General features: G+C 53.5%; 1 protein-coding gene across 1 annotated transcript in view; it reads right to left on the bottom strand.

Moving 5' to 3' along the window:
• The window catches only part of BOP1 (BOP1 ribosomal biogenesis factor), a 91162-nt gene extending 76006 nt beyond the window's left edge, over nucleotides 1-15156 (bottom strand). The window contains exons 1-2 of the mRNA XM_032803532.1: nucleotides 14880-15156; nucleotides 10882-11073 (exon numbers count right to left, since the gene is read on the bottom strand). Of these exons, the coding sequence (XP_032659423.1) occupies nucleotides 10882-11073; nucleotides 14880-14906 (219 nt within the window). The 5' untranslated portion in view covers nucleotides 14907-15156. The remainder of the gene's footprint in view (nucleotides 1-10881; nucleotides 11074-14879) is intronic.
• Nucleotides 15157-18724: the final 3568 nt, after the last annotated feature.

The following is an 18724-nucleotide window of genomic DNA, read 5'->3' as shown; positions in this document are numbered from 1 at the left end:
AAAGCGACTGCCAAGACGTTACTCTGAAAGGCAGGCACAGCATGCCCGATCTGCTCAGCCCCATAACCCCACTGTCTGCTGGAGCAGAGCGAGCAGCCAGCTTTCCTGGCCAAGTCCCATCAGCACCAGCCACTGCTGCATCATCTCACCTTGCACTGAAAGGCTGAACAAAGCATGGCCTATGCTGCAGCTGAGTGGGGTAACAGAGGTTGTGTGTGTGTGTTGCTCTTGGGCCTGGGGTGGGTGCATGTGGTTCACTGCCTCAGCTCATCAGCCCAGCGCAGCAGCAGCTCCACCACCTGCCCCTGGGCCTGGCCCACAAGGGGTAAGTCCACAAACACTGGGCTGCCCCATGTCAGCTGACTCAGGCTCCCGGTTTCCGGGCTGTCTCACTGCAGCACAGATGTGCAGGCCAGGCCAGGCCGGGCCGGGCCAGGCTCTGTGAGGGGGAAGGGTCCCAGAGCCCAGACTCCAGCTCCAGCCCAAACGCCTACACTGCCATGGCAGAGCTCTGCAGCCCGAGACAGCCGAAGCAGGCCGGCCACGGGTGTTGAACTGCAGCCCAAACACAGCCAGGGAGACTGAGCAAACCTCAGTGGCTTTGCTGGGCTCCTCACGCCACAGCCCAGGCCTGCTCTCTCCTCATCCCCCGCCGGCTTAGACCGGCGCCAGCGCACTCCCCCCACAGCCAGCCCCCCCTCGCCTGAGCAGGCTCACCAAGGACCCCGCTCCACCCAGCAACCCCCTTCCAAAAGGAGGGGGACGAAGGTGAATGTCTGGTCTGCCGGCAGGCCTGGGGAAGTCGGGCTGCTGCTGAGAGGGGAGAAGGAATGAATTTGGGGTGACCAGTGACAGCATGGGGAGGGGGAACAGGAGCAGCGAGCCAGGTGCAGGATTAGTGAGGAGTAGTAGCAGGTGGGTGGGAGAGAAACAGGCATGAAGTGTGCACAGGAGTCTGGTGTGAAGTGCGAATGTGCGAGGGAGTCCAGGAGCGTGTGCGTGGGACCGTGTGCATGTGGCTGGGAGCAGCGGGGGGCTGCAGTCGCTGGTGTTTACGGCAGAGGCCTGCTGGGAGAGTCGTGTCTGGGCTGCCGAGTTTCCTTCGCAGTTCTGCCAGGCTGGGCCACGTCCAGGGCTGAATGGAAAAGGGTGGGGTGGGGGTCTGTGCTCCTCTCTGGAGCCTGCTAATGACCAGGGAAGCCTCGACTTAGAAAGGGGAAAACGCAAGTCCAACCTGCTGTGTGTGTGTAAACTGTTCACCTATTTCTCTTGGCAGCCCTTCTGGGAGGCCGGCCAGCCGCCCCCTGTGACACGCAGGGAACTGGTACACAGACGACGAGAAGATTAACCGAGGGAGGCAGGGGAAGGCCAGAATTAGGACTTGCAAGTTCCTGGCTCTTTCAGCCCCTGTGCCCTCTTGCTGGGCCTGCACCCCACAGCTCTCCCACTTCACCTCTTTGCTGACCTGCAGCAGCCCCTGCCAGTCCAGGGTTGGTCCCTGCCAGGCTCAGCTGGCCAGCTGCGGCGGCCTGGCCAAACGGTGCGGTAGCAATGTGATATGGTTTAGGATGAAGCCACTGAACCCCCTTTCATTGGTGAGCCACGTCCACTCTCGGGGTCTGTCTACACTGCAGTAAAGCCCAGGGCCGGCCCATGCTGGTGACTCAGGTTTGCAGGGCTCAGGCTAAGGGGCTGTTTGCAGTGCAGATGTTCAGACTTGGGCTGGAGCCCAGGCTCTGGGACCCCGCGAGGTGGGAGGGCCAGCCATGGGGGGTCTCCTTGCAGTGTAGGACATACCCTCAGAGGCGGGCTAGACCGGCTGAGTTTCTGGCAGGAGTTCAAGTCTTTGCAGCAGCTCTGAGAGCCCAGACGCGAGCAGGCCCAAAGCAATTCCCTGTATTATCCAGAAATGGCAGCGAGAATGACCACATCCGCCAGCGTCAGAGCAAAGCCCTTTATCCAGAGTCTGGACTGGCCAGGGCTGTGCTCCCCAAACAGCAGGAGAGTTTGGACACAGTCACCGCAGTTCAGAGATATGTTTGCATGGGTCTGAAACGTTCATTGACGCCAAAGATCAGACGGGACACGAAGGATCTAGTCTGCTGACCTGTATAACTTGGCCCAGAGCCCTTATGCTGGGGGCTCCAGCTGCAGATGGAGGCAAATGCCCCCCCTGCCTGTCCCCTCCCCTCCCACAGAGGACCAATGGCTCATCTTCTGGCTGCAGCTGCCCCAACCTATTTGTGCCAGCCCCAGCCTCCCTCTCAGTAGCCTGTTAGAGCCGCCAGCGTCTCACAGAGACACTCATCAGGCCAGGCTCCTCTGGGTCTCACTGCTCTGGGCCTCCAGGAGCACGGGAGGGGTAACTGGACATTAGCCTCCGGAGTCTAGTACTCTCGGAGGAGTCTGAAGGGCTATGGGGCTTGGCTCTGACCAGCTGTTATCAGGGCAGCTCTCCCCAGCTCAGAGCTCCGCACGTGCCCCAGAACCAGACCTCTAGGCTCCCCAGTCCTACCATAACTGGGAGTCTCTGTGCGGCTGGTACCCTCCATCAGCTGCACCCACCAACCTGGAACACCCACGCTCTGCCAGTGCAGCGAATTTGGAGGCAGTGCATACCAACTGGTGCAGCCCGGGTCTGATAGCTGGGACAGTTGCAAAAGACGTTTACGAGCCCTCGTGCTGAGCACGGAGAGGCCCCAGCCCAGCACTGAGGCACAAGAGAAAGCCGTGCAGACATCCCCCTCCAAAGAAGCACTGCCTACTGCTTTCCTAACTGGGTTCAACAAAGCAACCGCCACGCCAAACCAAGCACCAGCGCCAGCCAAGAGAAGGGTGGGAAGAGGCAGGTCCTTCAGCTCCAGGCTGCTGGGGAGAGGGTTTCTCCTTTGGAAGAGCCGACACCGCAGCGGCACATATTTCCTGAGGGAAGCGAGCCAAAGGGTGGGGGTCTGCAGCCTTTGCTTATCCATCACTAAAACAGAGTGAAGCTAGCACCAGGTTGGTTAGCAGCAGCTGCTAACTCACCCCTGGCCACTCTAGCCTCACTGCAAGCTGCTTGGGGAAGGCATCGCAGGTCACAGACACCATGCTAGCTTGCCAGTCCAAAGCCCTGCTGCGGGAATCACACTGGCTGAGATGCCCTGGGACAAAAGCAGCAGCAGCCGCCATCGAGTGCCATGACCCAGCCTAGGGTTTGTAAACACAGCAGACAAGGCCTTCTGTCAGCGAGAAGACGGTGCCTGCCTCGGGAAACGTGTGGGTTGTCTCAGGCCCAGGAAGAGCCTGAGCAGGCCTCGGAAGTGCGAACAGACAAAGACCCGGGGCTAAGAAGCAGTGACCGGGCAGCACGGAGGGGAACGTACTGTGGCCTCACTCGTCCCAGGGAGTGCTCCGAATCCTTTAGAAACAGAGCAGCCGTGTGACGATGGAGTTTTGGCGGGACCCGACTGAGAGTGCCACTTCAGGACCAATTGCTTAAACAAACCATGTTCTATATGGTCCCAGTTTATATCAATAATGTTACAGGCCGATCGGATCTCCCTGCTGAACCGTGGAGCGCGACATCAAGCTCTCCAGGTGGGCCCTTCGAGACAGCGGGGTCCAAGCGCCAGTCTTGGCACACACTCTCACTGACAGCGTCCCAGTGCTGCCTATCCCCAGCGTAGGACAGACCGATTCCAGACTCTTTCACAGGGCCCCAGAGAGACCAGTGGGGCTGAGGGGGCTTCCTGGATCATAAAAGCAGCCAATAACCAGCTCAGCATGGCCTTCAACAGCAGGCTGCTGGGCTTCTCTGGAACCAGGCCGCTCTGTTCAGCGCAGGGCTGCCCAGGAGGAAAGCACGGCCTGTCACATGCTGGAAGTCCTCAGCAGGAAATCTAACCCGACAGCAACAGCCTAATCACTGAACAGTCCTGTAACCTAGGCAGGCACGAAGAACAGAGGCCTCGAGTCTGCTGACAGGCAGGGGAATGGCCCTTTGGCTCTGGGTCCCCAAGGGCAACGGGGCAGCGCAACTCCGTTCAGCATCTCCCCACTTGGACTGGATCCTGGCTCATCCATGGACTCAAGTGGCTGTTGCTGTCCAGGAGGTGCCCAACGAGAGGCAGCGAGACAGCCGGGGGCTACGGAAGGAAGTTGATTGCATGGCTCCTGAACAGCAGGAGAGCTTTGCTCCCCAACAGCATCGGTCTGGTCACCCCCATGAGCGTCCTCCACCTCCACAGCGGATCGGCAGGATGCTCTGTCACTCTGTGTTCTGCCCCATTGCAAGAGCTTCTGGGCCTTGCCAGCGTGGGAGCTTTAATGCCCAGGAGCCTCTGAGAATCCACATGATCAGGTGGTGGGGACGCTCAACCTGGGCCTTCCTCCCTGAAGCTTCCACAGTCCGGCTGGGTGGGAGACATTCCCCGTCACAGCCTCTCCCTACCCTTTACTGCTCTCCTTCCTCGACCCCTGCCCAACACAGCGATGCACCGTACTGTGTTCCCAGGTGCTATCCAACACTGCTCCGCTGGGGCCCAATCCCCTTCCTAGTTCAGACTCAAGATGCAATCTAGGTGTCTTGCTTCTCCTGTGTGGACCAGAGAACAACTCTGGCCTGGCGACAGAGGTCCCTGGGAGCGTCTGGGGATCTCTGGGTGCTTGATTAGCTGAAGAAACTGTCCCAGAAGGGCTTTAGTGCAGGGGACGGGGAAGAGAAGCCCCAACCTCAGGTCACTGCACATTGCCTGATATTGAGACTTCCTTGCAGGGACAGAAGCCAGAAAGCAACCCCAATCAGGTAGCACCAGGGTCCCTGCAAACCCCAAGAGGGTCCCGTGCCCTGCCAGGCCCCACAATGCAGACCCACGCATCTGTACCAAAACAACCACCTCCGCACCAGCAGTTTGATCTTTGCTGGGCCCTTCTTCTGTTACTTCTCAAGCACCAGCCACAGACACCCGGCAAATCACTTGAGCAGAAAAACAAGGAGAAGAGCAGGCTGTTTCCAGACTGGGCCAGGGGAGGTAGGTATTATTTTACATTGCACCCAGGGCCATGGAGAGGCATCCTGGAGATTGTGTGTTCCACCCGGGGCAACACAGCCAGGTTTAAACGAGCAGCCTCCAACACTGGCGTGGGTCAGGAGCCCTGCTCTAGCGCCGTCCGACAGCCGAGGTGAGGGCTGGTTGCCGAGGTGAGGGCTGACACCGTTTGGCTAGTCCCTCGGCAAAGGCCAAACTGTTCAGCCACATGGCAGGGTGCCCAAGAGGAGCTGTATTTGACGCAGTGCACACAGCAGACCAGGATCTACCCCCAGCAGCCTGCTCCTTTCACAGCCCATGGGCTGCTGGGCAGGATAGCAGCACAGCTCTCACCTTAGCGAAGCCTGGACATACCCATGCAGCCACTCGCCAGAGGAGAGGGCAGATCAGACAGGACATGCAGGCCCCATCTATGCTAGCTGCACCTGGCACCCACCATCAAACACAGCTCCAGCAGCCAGCTTTCAACACCCCCTGCAGAACGAGCGAGCGGCCTGTTGTCACGAGCTGCCAGGCAGGTTTAACCAGTGTTTCCAAATATTCACTTTAAACCTTGGAACTTGGGAAAGCATCTACAAAAGGAAGCCTTTCTACCCAGTGGCAGTTAGCTGTGGTGCCTTTTACACTTGTATCCAATTACGTCTAACTGCAACTCTCTGCCTCACCCCCACTCTTGCATCCAAGTCAGAAGTCCATTTTCAGCCTCGGTGAAATCACACATGAAGGATTCAGCCCGTTGCCTGTACTGGGGGCCTGCCAGCGCTGTATGCTCAGCAGGGTCAGGTTAGAGTTTGGATAAGAGACCAAGACACGCAGAGAATTGGATAGATGTTACTCTTCCTTTGGGCCTTGCCCCCCGCACAGTTCCTACTCTTGCTACAATTTGGGCAACTCTGGTAGCAACAGGGGGTGCTATGATAGGCCAGCTGGCAGCATCCGAACCACCACCTCCAACTCTGCTGGCAGCAGGGCCAGGGGATATCGTGGATAAGACGCTGGCTGTTGCTGGCTCCTTGTCCACATCGCACCACTGGTAGCAACCATGGGAAATTGCAGGGGAAAAGGTCCATTTTTCTGAGTTAGCACCAAACCGGTGCCCTGGCAGAGTCACTACAAGGTGCAGTGCTGCTAGAGGTGGCATCCTTCGCATGGGACACAATCAGTTCTATTTATTTACTTACTTACTTCCTGCAGTTATTAATGAGCCCAGATCCCTCTAGAGGAGTTGGGTCCGGAGAAAATTCTTACATTAGGGATTTAATTCTGCCTCCCTAAATGCCCCTTAATGCTAGCCAGGATCCTTGGTTATGTAAGGTTATCATGTGCTGATACCAGTCACCTCTGTGCTCTTGGGCAACCAGGGTGCAGTATCCAGCCTGACTCATGCAAGACACCTTCCCCCCTCTCCCCACCCCCCTGCAGCCTCTGCTTAAACCAAAACCCATCAGAGGAAAAAACTTGCAGAGAGCAGTGAAGGGCATTGGGAGACACACCTAGACCCCTCCTACCAAGGGTGACAAGATTAAGACATCTCCATTAGCATACAGAATGGAGAACAGAGAACTCCCCATGCCTCATCTGCATGAGAGATGGGACAGGAAGACATCTCTGTTCTCCATTCTGTATGTAAATTGAGAACTGCACTGAACTCTGGGACCAGAAAAGACAGGGAAGCACCGCATCATGGGAATCTCTGCTCCAGATGCTAATGAACCTAGTCTGCCCTCACCCAGGTCAGCAATTATCAGCCCAATTCTAGTCATGAATCCTTAACTGATATCCAAATACTGAAGCAGGCTAGTTGCATTGTGAGCTCCCTGGAAGAAAATACCACCCATAGCCAAGAGTGATCAGCTCCTATCGTCTAGTCTAAAGAAAACCCTGGAGTCGTCAGCTTACCTACAAACAAATCTAGTGTTCTCCCTTGAACCACTGTATTTTCTCTACAAAAATCCCTACTCACCCTCCAGTCAGGGCTCTGATGCTTAGATCCAAACTATGTATCAGTTCCACTGGGACTCCATCTTCTCCTGACTGATTGTGCTGGGGGCTCTGCCTGTCTGCAGCACTCAGGACCCTCAGCTACCACCATCATCTGGGAACCCCGACCAGTTCAAGCCTCATGGAGTGGGTGAGATACCCCCCTCTTTCTCTCTCTCTGTTTTCCTTTCTGCCTGCGGTATTAACTTTTAATAATGTAGGTTGGGTTGGTTTAGGATCCTTGTGCAGTTATCACTAATATTCAATAAATATCTTGTATGGTTAAGCTGGTTGCTTCTCTCTCTTGAACTTTACTCTTTTATGTTTTTAGCTTCCCCCATTCACTCTACAGCAACGCTTCTTTTACCTAAGCTAATGATTCCTGCAGCGCCCAAAATACTGTGGCATTTGCTCATCAAGTAGGTTACTGCCACTACAGTTGTGTGGTGAAAGTGGCGACAGAGACTTGGTGAATGTGGGACACATAAGGGTAACAGCTTGAAAGTGCTGCTTGACCCAGTCCATGGAGCCCAGGGGCACATAATGGGGGGTAGCTTGAAAGTGGTGCTTCATCCAGCCCCATGAGTCCAGAGACATATAAGGGGTCAGCTTGACAGTGCTGATTGACCCAGTCCGTTCAGACTTGCTCTGTTAATCTATGTGTGGGTGGGTGTTCATCCGGTTCTGGGGCTGGAGGAACCTAGCCCTGGGGAACCTAGGTCCTGCAGGAGAGCTCCATTGGGAGGGGCCTTGCAGCAGGAGAAGTAGAGCTCCGTATGAAAATACAAGTGTTACAAGCAGTACATTGATAGAATTACAGAATCCCCTTCCCCAGAAGAGTAACCCGAATGAATGAGCATACACCAAAGTAATGGGCAAATCTGGTAACAGTGCTGTTAAACAGCTGCTCTGTTCCATTCTACAGATGGCCGCATTCACCTTTGCGTATGGGCTCTGTATCCACAAAGTACCTGGGGATCAGCAAGCTGCTGGAGAAATGCAAGACCTCTCATCATTTATTGTCTGTTCCACATTGGTTGCTTATGATAAATCCTGTATTATGACTTCGCTGCAGAACCGAGGAGAGGAGAAGAGGCTCTTGTTTAACACACACTGGAAAATTCCTTTAAATGTGGTAAGGAATTTTGTTTTAAAAGTGAAATCAAAAAGGAATCCTGGCCAAGTCGGACACATCTGATCGCTTTTCCTTGTGTGGAACCCCTCGGCTGCCCCTCCTCCACAGAAGGCAGGCAGGCAGAGTGGTAGCTTAAACTGGATTCCAACACTCCCAGCCTACTGTGTCTGCAGGAGCAGACCTGCAACACACAGGCACCCCATATGCCGGAAGCAGTCCCCGACAGGCCCGGGGGCTGGACGTGGACCCCAACAGGCTCTCCCATTCCCATGTCTCAGGTCACCACAAAATGCCCATCAGGGCTGTTCCCGGCACCAGGGCAGCATCGGCCGTACACGCGCAGAGTATGAAGTGAGGCGCAGGACAGGGAGGGGAAATGGCTCTTGCCTCAGGAAAACGCTGCTGCAGCGCCATCCAGTTACTCCTGCCTCATAACAGGAGTGAGGAGAAAGCAGGGGATGCAGCCAGGAGCCCTAAGCAAGGCCATGTCTCCTCAGACGTACCCACTCCCTGCTCTGACTCCAGCCCTTCACAGGCTGTGCTGATGAGGAAAGAAGGCAGCACAAACGGTGCTCGAGACGACTCCGGGCACAGGATTATGCTGGGGTTGACTTTACTTAAGCGGTACCGTCATGGCTTTTCTTCCCAGCAGCCCACCCGTGAGCTCCTGAAGGACAGCAGCACGACCCAGCGTGGAGTCGAACCAGAGGAGTAAACTCCAGCACAGTTGAGGGGCTACAGAAATGCTGAGGAGGGGGCCAAGAAATTTGATACGGGTCCAGCAGGGAGCCAGCTGTGGCTTTCAGACAGAAAGGCGCTGAACTCACAATCCTCTCCCGCAATCCTCAGTTACTGAGGGTACTCTGCTCACTGCCACCGCTGCACTCCAGCTGCGCCCACACATAGTGACAGGTCCACGCGTAGAACAACAGGGAACAGTCTGGTTTCTGGGCTCATAGGTAAGGCTACGATTTAGTCACAGGTATTTTTAGTAAGCATTATGGACAGGTCACAGGCCACAAACAAAAATTCACAGCCCACGACCTTTACTATAAATACCCCTGACTAAATCATAGCTGGGGGCCCCAGGGCCCCACTTCTGGGGGAGTGCTGCTCTGGGGGGCCTCCAGGGCCCCACTTTTCAGGGGGGCTGCTGCTCTGGGGGTCCTCCAGGGCCCCACTTTTCAGGGGGGCTGCTGCTCTGGGGGTCCTCCAGGGCCCCACTTTTCAGGGGGGCTGCTGCTCTGGGGGTCCTCCAGGGCCCCACTTTTCAGGGGGGCTGCTGCTCTGGGGGTCCTCCAGGGCCCCACTTTTCAGGTGGTCCCCGAGGCCAGCTGCTGGGGTCGCCAAGCAGTGGCCAGTGTGACTGCCCCCGAAGCTAGCCTCACCGGCCGCTGCTTGGGCTGCCCCTGGAGCCACTGAGCAGTTGACTCCGAGGTCAGCCACACTGGCCACTGCAGGAGTCACTGAGCTCACGGAAAGTCACAGAACCCATGACTTTCATGATAGACACGGAGCCTTGCTCATGGGACATGCTCCAAGGCCAGAACCCTGGTTCTACTCCCGCCTCTGCCACTGGCTGCGTGAGCTGTTTGTAAATCACTTCCCTTCTCAGGCCACGCCAAGGCTAGGAAAACAAGCCCTTAAACCTCACCCTTCAGGGTTTAAACTAATCTCACCACAAGGAGTTTGAAAGAGACCGAATGTGGAGGCAGATTATCCCACACCTGTCTATGAGGGGCGCTTACACCTCCCTCTGGAGCACCTGTCAGAGACCAGACCAGAGTTCCACCTTGGCCACTGTGGCAATCCCAGTGCTGTTCTTTCACAGCACGTTAGTGTACACAGGGTTTCACAGTGAAATAAACGCTCACGGTATTAGTGTTTAAAAATCTGGCAGTTGCAAAATTTTAACTTGCTCATTGTAAATTACTTATTTTCCTACTCTAGACATGATCTTGTGCCTCAGTTTCCTAATCTGAGGCACAGAAATTATACCCAGTGGCTCACAGGAGCTGTACTCAGGTTAGTATTTGCATTCAGCTGGAAGACAGTATGGGAGAGTGAAGTATCTCACTCTAGAAATGGCAGGAAAACTAGACTTCCTTTAATTAACAAAACGCAAGTAACACTCCAGCTTCCTATGCCATATTCCTGCAGTAAACGCACATCTCCTCTGCCAGAACCACTGCTCCCCAACCCACAGTTCTCGCGCCATTTTTGCACAGCAGCTGAATGATACAGTCATAGAACCATAGAAGATTAGGGTTGGAAGAGATCTCAGGAGGTCATCTAGTCCCACCCCTTGTTCCAACCCCAATTTAATCATCCCAGCCAGATATCTGAGAAGTGTGTCCCTGTGTGTCCTATGTTGTCACCACACAGAACAATAAACCACGTGCTTAATAAGCACCCCCGCCCCATAATAAGAGATTCGCCTGCATAAGCTGTGGCATTATTCTGGTTCACATGCACACAAACCACAAGCCTTCTTCCCCGACCACCATGGCCTGCAAACCGAAGCCACGAGGGTTTCTCATGGAGGAGTCTCCCTACCTGGAAAATCATTCAGCATGTGACCCACATAAATTGTTGACGGGGGAAAGCAGGAGGAGAGCCCCGGTTTCTTGGGCATGAAATTGTCTTTCTAGGCAAAGTTAAGTTTTAAGAGAGAACTCGGGGCACCGCTACAAGACACTAGCATTATACGGACATGCTCTGACATTTCATACTTACTTGTGCCTTCTTGGAGAGTGAACTGCCTTTCAGCACCCCCTCATCACTGTTGTCCTGGTCCTCTGCCTCCTCCTCCGTGCTGCTGTCACTTGCAGAATCCTCCAGCCCAGAGTAGATGCTCTCTTCGCTGTCAGTCAGGTCATCGCTTTCCTGGGCCTGCTCCTCCAGCACTTGGGTACTGGGAATGGACAGCTGAAAGGAAATCACAAGCATCACTGCACAGAACCCCCAGTGGTCTCCCCCTGAAGAGATCATATCCTCACAGTTAGCCACAGTCTCAGGCCTTGTCTACCCTCGCAGGATTTGGCTAGTGCAGTTATACCAGCAAACCCCTCCAGCGTGCGCAGTTACACCAGTTCAGGCAACTGGCCATAGAACTTCTGTAGAACCATGCCAGGGTTTAATTGCTACAGCTACAGCAGTGTATTGCTATGCTGGTAAAACTGATCCGCACAGACCAGACCTGAGAGGGACACAAGTAAGGTTCACAAACTTGATGACTTCCCAGAAATGCTGCTGTGAGTTACTTCAATTTGCCCCTCCCTGCTAGCAGGAGTCTCCCGGGGGCCTGCTTCACCAATACAAGCAAGACACGGTTCATCTTCATGCCAATTCCCTTAACTGTAGAAAGAGGAGTGCACAGGATTTCAGGAGGTCAGCTAGTCCAGCCAGCCCCCTGTGCTGAGGCAGTGCCAAGAACACCTCGACCTTCCCTGGCAGGTGTTTGTCCAACCTGTTCTTACAAGGCTCCCAGGACAGGGATTCCACAACGTCCCTTGGAAGCCTGTTCTAGTATTTAAGTAGTTAGAAAGTTTTTCCTAATGTCTAACTTAAATCTCCCTTGCTGCAGACCAAGGCCATTGCTACCTTTCCTACCTTCAGCAGCCATGGAGAACAACTGATCACCATCCTTTTACAACAGCCCTTAACATACCTGAAGACTGATCAGGTCTCCCCACAGTCTACTTTCCTCAAGGCTAGACATGCCCAGGGCTTTTTAACCCTTTATGATTTTTGTTGCTCTCCTCTGGACTCACTCCAGTTTTTCCACATCTTTCCTAAAGCCTGGTGCCCAGAGCTGGACTCAGTACTCCAGGTCGAGGCCTCACCAGCACCCAGTAGAATGGGTCAGTTATCTCCAGCATTTTACACATGAAGACCCTGTTAATTCACCCCAGAATGATACAGGTCTCTCGCAATTTACGCGCATTTAACATGCACGATTTCAACTTTACACGTACCGCTGGACTGGGGGGGGCATGGCCTCAAGATTTAAAGGTCCTGGGGCACCAGCTGTGGCTGGGAGTCCCAGGGCCTTTAAATCACCCAGGGGGCTCCCAGCTGCAGAGGTGGCTGGTAGCCTCCAGGGTGAGCTACAGGGCCCGAGGCTCCAGCCACCATCGAGCTCTGGGCTCTTTAAATGCCAGCCCCAGCCCAGCTGCCAAAGCTGCAGGTGGGATTTAGAGGGCTTCTCTGGGCTCCCCACTGCGGCAGGAAGCCCGGCGGAGCCCTTTAAACCCCGCCCGCAGCTCCAGCGGTGGGGCTGGAAGGGGGGCATTTAAACCCCGCCCACAGCTCCGGCAGCTGGGCCGGGGGGGCATTTAAAGGGCAGCGAGGAGCCCGGTGGAGCCCTTTAAATGCCCCCCCCCCAGCCCGGCCGCCGGATCTGTGGGCAGGGTTTAAAGGGCTTGGGGATATAATTTCAACTATACGCGGTTTTCGCTTTACACGATGACCACAGAACTGAACCCCCATCTAAGATGAGACTTGCCTGTATTAGCCTTTTTCACAACTGCTTCAGGTTACTGACTCATTCAATTTAAGACCCATTATAATTCTCAAATCCTTTTCAGCAGTACTGCTGCCTAGCCAGTCATTCCTCATTTTGTAGTTGTGCATTTGACTTTTCTTTCCTAGCTATAGTACTTATTGAATTTCATCTTGCTGATTTCAGACCAATTCTCCAATGTGTCAAGGTCATTTTGAATGCTAATCCTGCTCTCCAAAGCGTTTGCAACCTCTCCTAAGCGCACCCAGGGCTGACCTCTGCAGGACCCCACTAGATACAGTCCCCCAGCTGGATTGCAAACCATTGATAGCTACGCTTTGAGCATGATCTTTCAACCATTTGTGCACCCACCATATAGTAATTTAATTAAGACTACATTTCCCTAGTTTGTTTATGAGATTGTCTTGTGGGACCATCTCAAAAGTGTTACTAAAAAAATATCAAGATATATCATGTCTGCCGCTTCCCCTCATCCTCTAGGAAATTAGGTTAGTTTTTCCATGTTTTGTTCTTGAGAAATCCATATCAGCTATTATTTATCACCTCATTATCCTCTAGGTGGTTACAAACATTCTTTCATAGTTTGTTCCAGTATATTTTCCAGTATCAAAGTTGGGCTGACTGGTCTACAATTCCCAGGTCTTCTTTGTTCCCCTTTTTAATGTAGGTACTAGGTTTGCCCTTCTCTAGTCCTCTGGGACTGGGCCTGTCCTGCATGAGTTCTTAAAGAGGATCACTAATGGTTCCAGTTTTCAGCTGGTTCCTTCAGCACCCTAGGGCAAATTTTGTCAGATCCTGCTAACTGGAATACATCTCGCTTGTTTAGATATCATTTAACCTGTCCTTTCCGCACCCTCCCGCCCATTATGGCTGTGTTTCCCCCCACTTGTTGTTAATATTGTGTTAACCATTCGGTCACTATTAACCTGTTTAGTGAAGCCTGAACCAGCATAGGCACTGAACACCTCGGCCTTCTTGGTGGTGCCCGTTATTAGCTCTTGTTCTCCACTAAGTTGTGGGCCTACATTTGCCTTCCTCTTTCTCTCGCTCCTAATGTATTTATTTTCTTCTTCCTAGCTAGGGCACAGCTTTGCCACCGAACCACTCTCCAATCCCAGCTCTGGCTCCTGGAATCTACCTTTTGTATTACCTCTCTTTAGGCTCTAGTTATCACTCTTCTGGAACCTTTTCAGCCACTCAGTGCTGCCTGTCTGTTGCCCAGGAGTGGCCTGAGCCCAACCTGTGAGCCTCCCTCTCATTGATTCCCCTCAGAAAATTCCTCCCAAAGAGTCCCTTCACATACACATCCCCACCCTCAGATAAAAGCCTTTCACAGCCTGTAAGTCAGTCACTGGTCCCATCACCACCCCTTACACAGCTAGGGCCCTCTTGTACTGCTGCAGAAAGGTGACCTGCTTGCAACATTCAAACCACTCTTTCATACCCGGCCATAGGACTCCTGGGGTCCAGGGTAAATCCTGGGGAGTTAGGAAGGGCAGGAAAGGGAGTTCAAGCAATGCTGGATTTTGTACTATGTGAACTGTGAGCTAACCTTGCTTACAGCAGAGAAGTATCCTAAGTGGTTACCTTTGAAACCTTGGATAAATGTCTATTTCCATACAGATGTGCTGCTGAGTCCATTAATGAATGGGGGAAAACAACAGACACTATCAGCAGTGTATCACAAACACCCCACATGCGTACACAGTCTCGCTTAAAGCTGCACGATACTATAACTCTCATAAGCACAAGTGAGGACAAACAGGTCTCACTGAAGTTACAACCAAGATTTACTCAGCGTTGTCAATTCCATTCACCAGAAAACACTGGCTCCCCGCTTTTAAAACAGAAAAAGGAAGCTCGCACACAAACAGACATGGATAGACCATAAAGGTCCCAACCCCGAAGCCAGGTCTGCCTTCGCATTTCTCGCTCCAGCTACGGGTCTAAGAATCTCTCCCCATCCGCCCTCCAGCTATGGGCTGCAGGCCGCTCACCTGTTCCCAGGAAATACACTGAAGCTCAGGAAGGAAGAGACCTGGCTTAAGTTACACAAAAATCCCCTCTTCCCCAGCACTTCTGCCCGTTCAGTCATTGAATAAGCCTGGCGCTCTGTGGGACCGGGGGCTGTACAGCGCCGAGCACACGCTGGGCATGGCTGGGAGCAGAACGCGATCCCCCCTCCCTCCAGCACGGGGCCCCGCCTCACCCGGCGGCTCCCCCCCGCCCGCTCCATGGCTCCTTCCCGGCAGGGAGCTCCTCCAGCTCCGGCTCCACGAGTCCCGCGTGCCCCGCGCTGCTCCGCCTCCTCACACCACGTGCGGGAGGTCAGAGGTCACGGTGCCCCGCCCCCTCCCGGGGTACTCGGGAATATTCCCCGGTTCCTCCCCAGGGGAGCGGGCTATCCCGGGACAGGCCGTTCCGCACCGCACTGCTGAGAAAAACATTCCCGTCCCAAGCAGACTAGGGTCAGGGGGTCAAAGGTCAGAGGAGCCATTGGCTCCAGCGCATGCGCTTTCTATCATTCCCCGCTCACTTCGGTGCGCCGTGCGCATGCGCCTCATTCCAGCCTGTGCTTGGGAAGGGGTTCGAGTTAGCGCAAGCGCAGAACTCTGGACCTGCCGGGGAGGGGGTGGAGCTAGTGAGGAGGGCGCGCATGCGCCCGGCTGGCTCGCAGGGGGGCTTGGCCGTCACCGTGAGGCGTCCCAAGATGGCGGCGGCCATGCTGGGCTCCGGGGGGTTCAGTGCGCAGGCCGCGGCCGGGCCCCGCGCGGAGCTGGGGAGCGGCGCTAAGCACCATACTAGCCGGCGGCCGGCGCCGCCACCTGGTCTCGGCGCCACCTGGGCCCCGCGGTCCCTGCGCGCTCCCGGGCCCTCGGCGAGCCCGGCCTCTGTGGCGCCGCGGCCGGCCGGGCCGGCCCCGCGGCCGCTGAGCCCCGGCCCCGCGGGGATGGGCAGGCGGCGGCGGCGGGGCGCAGCCCCGGCGGCCAGCAACGTCCCGCCTTCCTCACCAAGGCTGTGGACCCTGGTGGAGGATCCCGACACCGACCCGCTCATCTGCTGGAGCCCGGTGAGTGGCGGGGCCCGGCCCGCGCCCTACGCGCCGGCTGTGAGGCGGGGCTCGGCTCCTCGCGCCAGGCGCCACCCGGCCGGACGCGGCCCTGGAGAGCCTCCTGCTGCGGCCCTTGGAGGGGCCGTCGCTGAGCCCCGCCTCGCCAGAGCCCATGGCAGGTGCTTGGGGCCGCTCGGAGGGGGCGGCCGGGAAGCGTTGTGCAGGCAGCGCAGCCCAGCCCAGCCCAGCCTACCTGGGCGCCCTACAGCTGTAGCGTAATCTGAGGCCCAAATGCATCTTTCAGGGTGCTCCCAGGGGAACATTTGCCTGTTCTGGTTAATATAGGTGAACTCCCTAGCATTGATCGTGTGGTTTAGATCAGCGTAGTTGATCTTCCTAGCTTTCTCTTAGAGCTTGATTAAACGAGAGAGTTGCAATGGTTTAATTTAAGGTTGGAGCTGAACTGACTTTTTTAAAAGGTAAGAGAGGTGGTGTAGGCACTCTTACTGAGTTTAAACCAAAATAATCCACTCTTAAACAGCTACAAGAATAGATATACAAGAGTTTCTGCTGGCTTAAAAAGAATACTTTAATTGAAACTGGTGCAACTCCTTTCCTTAGAAAAGACCTTACACTCTTTGTACCTGTGAAAAGACCACACAAGTGATCTTTAATCATGAGACCCTTGGGATTGTCTAACCAGTTTTTAAACCGGTATAACTATTTTGTTTAGGTGGGTAATTTTTGTAATTGAAATAATTATATCCATACACCTCTAAGTGCTTATGCAGTTGTAAGGATGCCTTATGCTGGTGTACGTTATTCCCCTTCTTTTACAAGAGTAAGTATAAGCACCAACATATGGGTATAGTTCAGTGGTTCTAAAACTGTGGGTCCGGACCTCATTTTAATGGGTCACCAGGGCTGCGTTAGACATGGTGGGGCCCGGAGCCGAAGCCTGAGCCATGCTGCCCAGGGCCCGGGCCCAAGCCCAAGGGCTTCAGCCCTGGGCTGTGTGACTCAGGCTTTGGCATCAGCCCTGACTGGCAGGGCTTAGGTTATAGGCCCTCCCCCAGCTGCCCAAGGCTGAAGCCGTTCAGCTTCTGCTTTGGCCTCTGGGGCGGTGGGATTCGGACTTTGACTTTGGTCTCCCCCTGCCTGGGGCAACAGGGTTTGGGCTTCGGTCCCTGCTTCTGGGGTCATGTAGGAAGAGGGTCGTGGTCAATGAAGTTTGAGAACCCCTGATATAACTCAGAGCAGGCTATATCAGTATAGTTAAATTGGTACGGCTTTTGTATGTAGGCAAACCATTGGAGAGGCCATATCTACACTAGTGAGCTTACTGTGGTACAGGTGTAACAATGCTGCTGCGCCACTGTAAGATTGCTTATGTAGCTGCTCTATGCTAGCAGGAGAGAGTTCTCCCATCAACACAATAAAACCACCCCACGAGTGGCGGTAGCTGTGTTGGTGGGAGAAGCTGTCCCACCAACATAGCGCTGGCCACAGAGGCGCTTCTGTCAGTTTAACTTAGGTTGCTCAGGGGGGTGTTTTTCACACCTCTGAGTGACATAAGTTATACTGACAAAAGTGGTAGTGTGTGGACATGGCCTGAGAGTAATTAACCACTGAAATGTATTACCAAGGATCCTGGTGGATTCTCCATCATCACTGCTAATTTTTACATCAAGATTGGCTGTTCTTTTCTAAAATTTCTGCTCTGGGAATTATTTTGGGAACTTCTCTGGCTTGTGTTATACAGGAGGTCAGAGTAGGTGATGAGGGTGGTCCCTAGTCTTCCTGACTAGTGATTTAGATCATAATTGATTTAAATCAAATCCACCCTAGTGGTAAGCAACAAAAATCTGTTTCTCATAAGAGACAGGTGGTTTTGTTCCTTGCTAAAGGATGTTAAGAGATATGTGACCTGTGCATTGGAATGATATGCCAAGAATATTGTCCTAAACAGCACAAAAGAGCATGACCTAACTTAGTTTTGTAGAAGTAGCTCTGACTTTAAAATGTCTTTTAATTTAGTTGTTGTGCTAAATGGAAGAGAGGCTTAGAGAGAAAAAAGGTAGCGTTCTGATTTTCAGTTTGAATGGCGCAACATAGAGTGAGTGCCCTTCTTCATTTGAACTAGAGTCTGATTATTTTTTACAATGTAATGATTTGTCAGCAGCTTGGTTTTCATCTGGCATTACTGTCAGATTTTGTACTTCTGTTTGTGTGGAATTTCTCAGCAGGGAAATGGATCAGTGACAGAATTTTGCCACGAAAGAAAATCCAAGTCATAAAAAATGTTCAGGGTTCTTCTTTCTGCCAGAATGAAAATATTTTCTCTTCCTGTTCTGTAGATACTATATTTTGGCAGTTATTCCTGCCCGGTGTGCTAAAAGAGTAATGAAATTGTACTCATTAAAATTGTCCCACCTTTTTCATACCAAATGGTGGAAATACTACATTACTGGATCTCTGCTAATTTTGAGGCAGGCTGTGTTTTTATTGGTGATGAACTTATTTTCCAAAACTTCACACCAAAAACAGTGAAGGTTTCAGTAAGGGATGTAACACCATCATTCTGGCTGTGTTTTACTGATGCCTCATTTTAAATAAACATGCAGAAAACTAACAGAGGTCTCTCTGAAAAATTAAACTTGTTTAGTCTCAAATGCTCCCTTACCCACAATTCCAGACAAGGGGAATACTCATAGCTGTTCTGGTCCTTGCTTTTACAACCTATCATGCAAGTCCTTCATTTCCGGGCAGCTGTGCTTGAGTGTCATTTTGCAGTGTGAACTTGATATCCTTTCTGGGCTCTGCAGAATGTTTGAGCTTGCTTGGCTGCGGCTGTTGAGTCCAATGTCTGCCCCTAGCTTGGTTCTCTCTGTGGCCCCACACTTCACTCAGATGTACATTTGCTGCAGCTATAGGTGTGAGAAGAGTCAGTGGGTTGGGACAAGTTGTGGAAAATCAGGAAATTGGTTTAGTTGTTGTAGCTT

Source organism: Chelonoidis abingdonii, chromosome 2 (assembly GCF_003597395.2).
Source record: "Chelonoidis abingdonii isolate Lonesome George chromosome 2, CheloAbing_2.0, whole genome shotgun sequence".
Lineage (NCBI taxonomy): Eukaryota > Metazoa > Chordata > Testudines > Testudinidae > Chelonoidis > Chelonoidis abingdonii.
The sequence above is the reverse complement of the archived record's forward strand: the minus strand, read 5'-3'. Positions and strand labels throughout refer to the sequence as shown.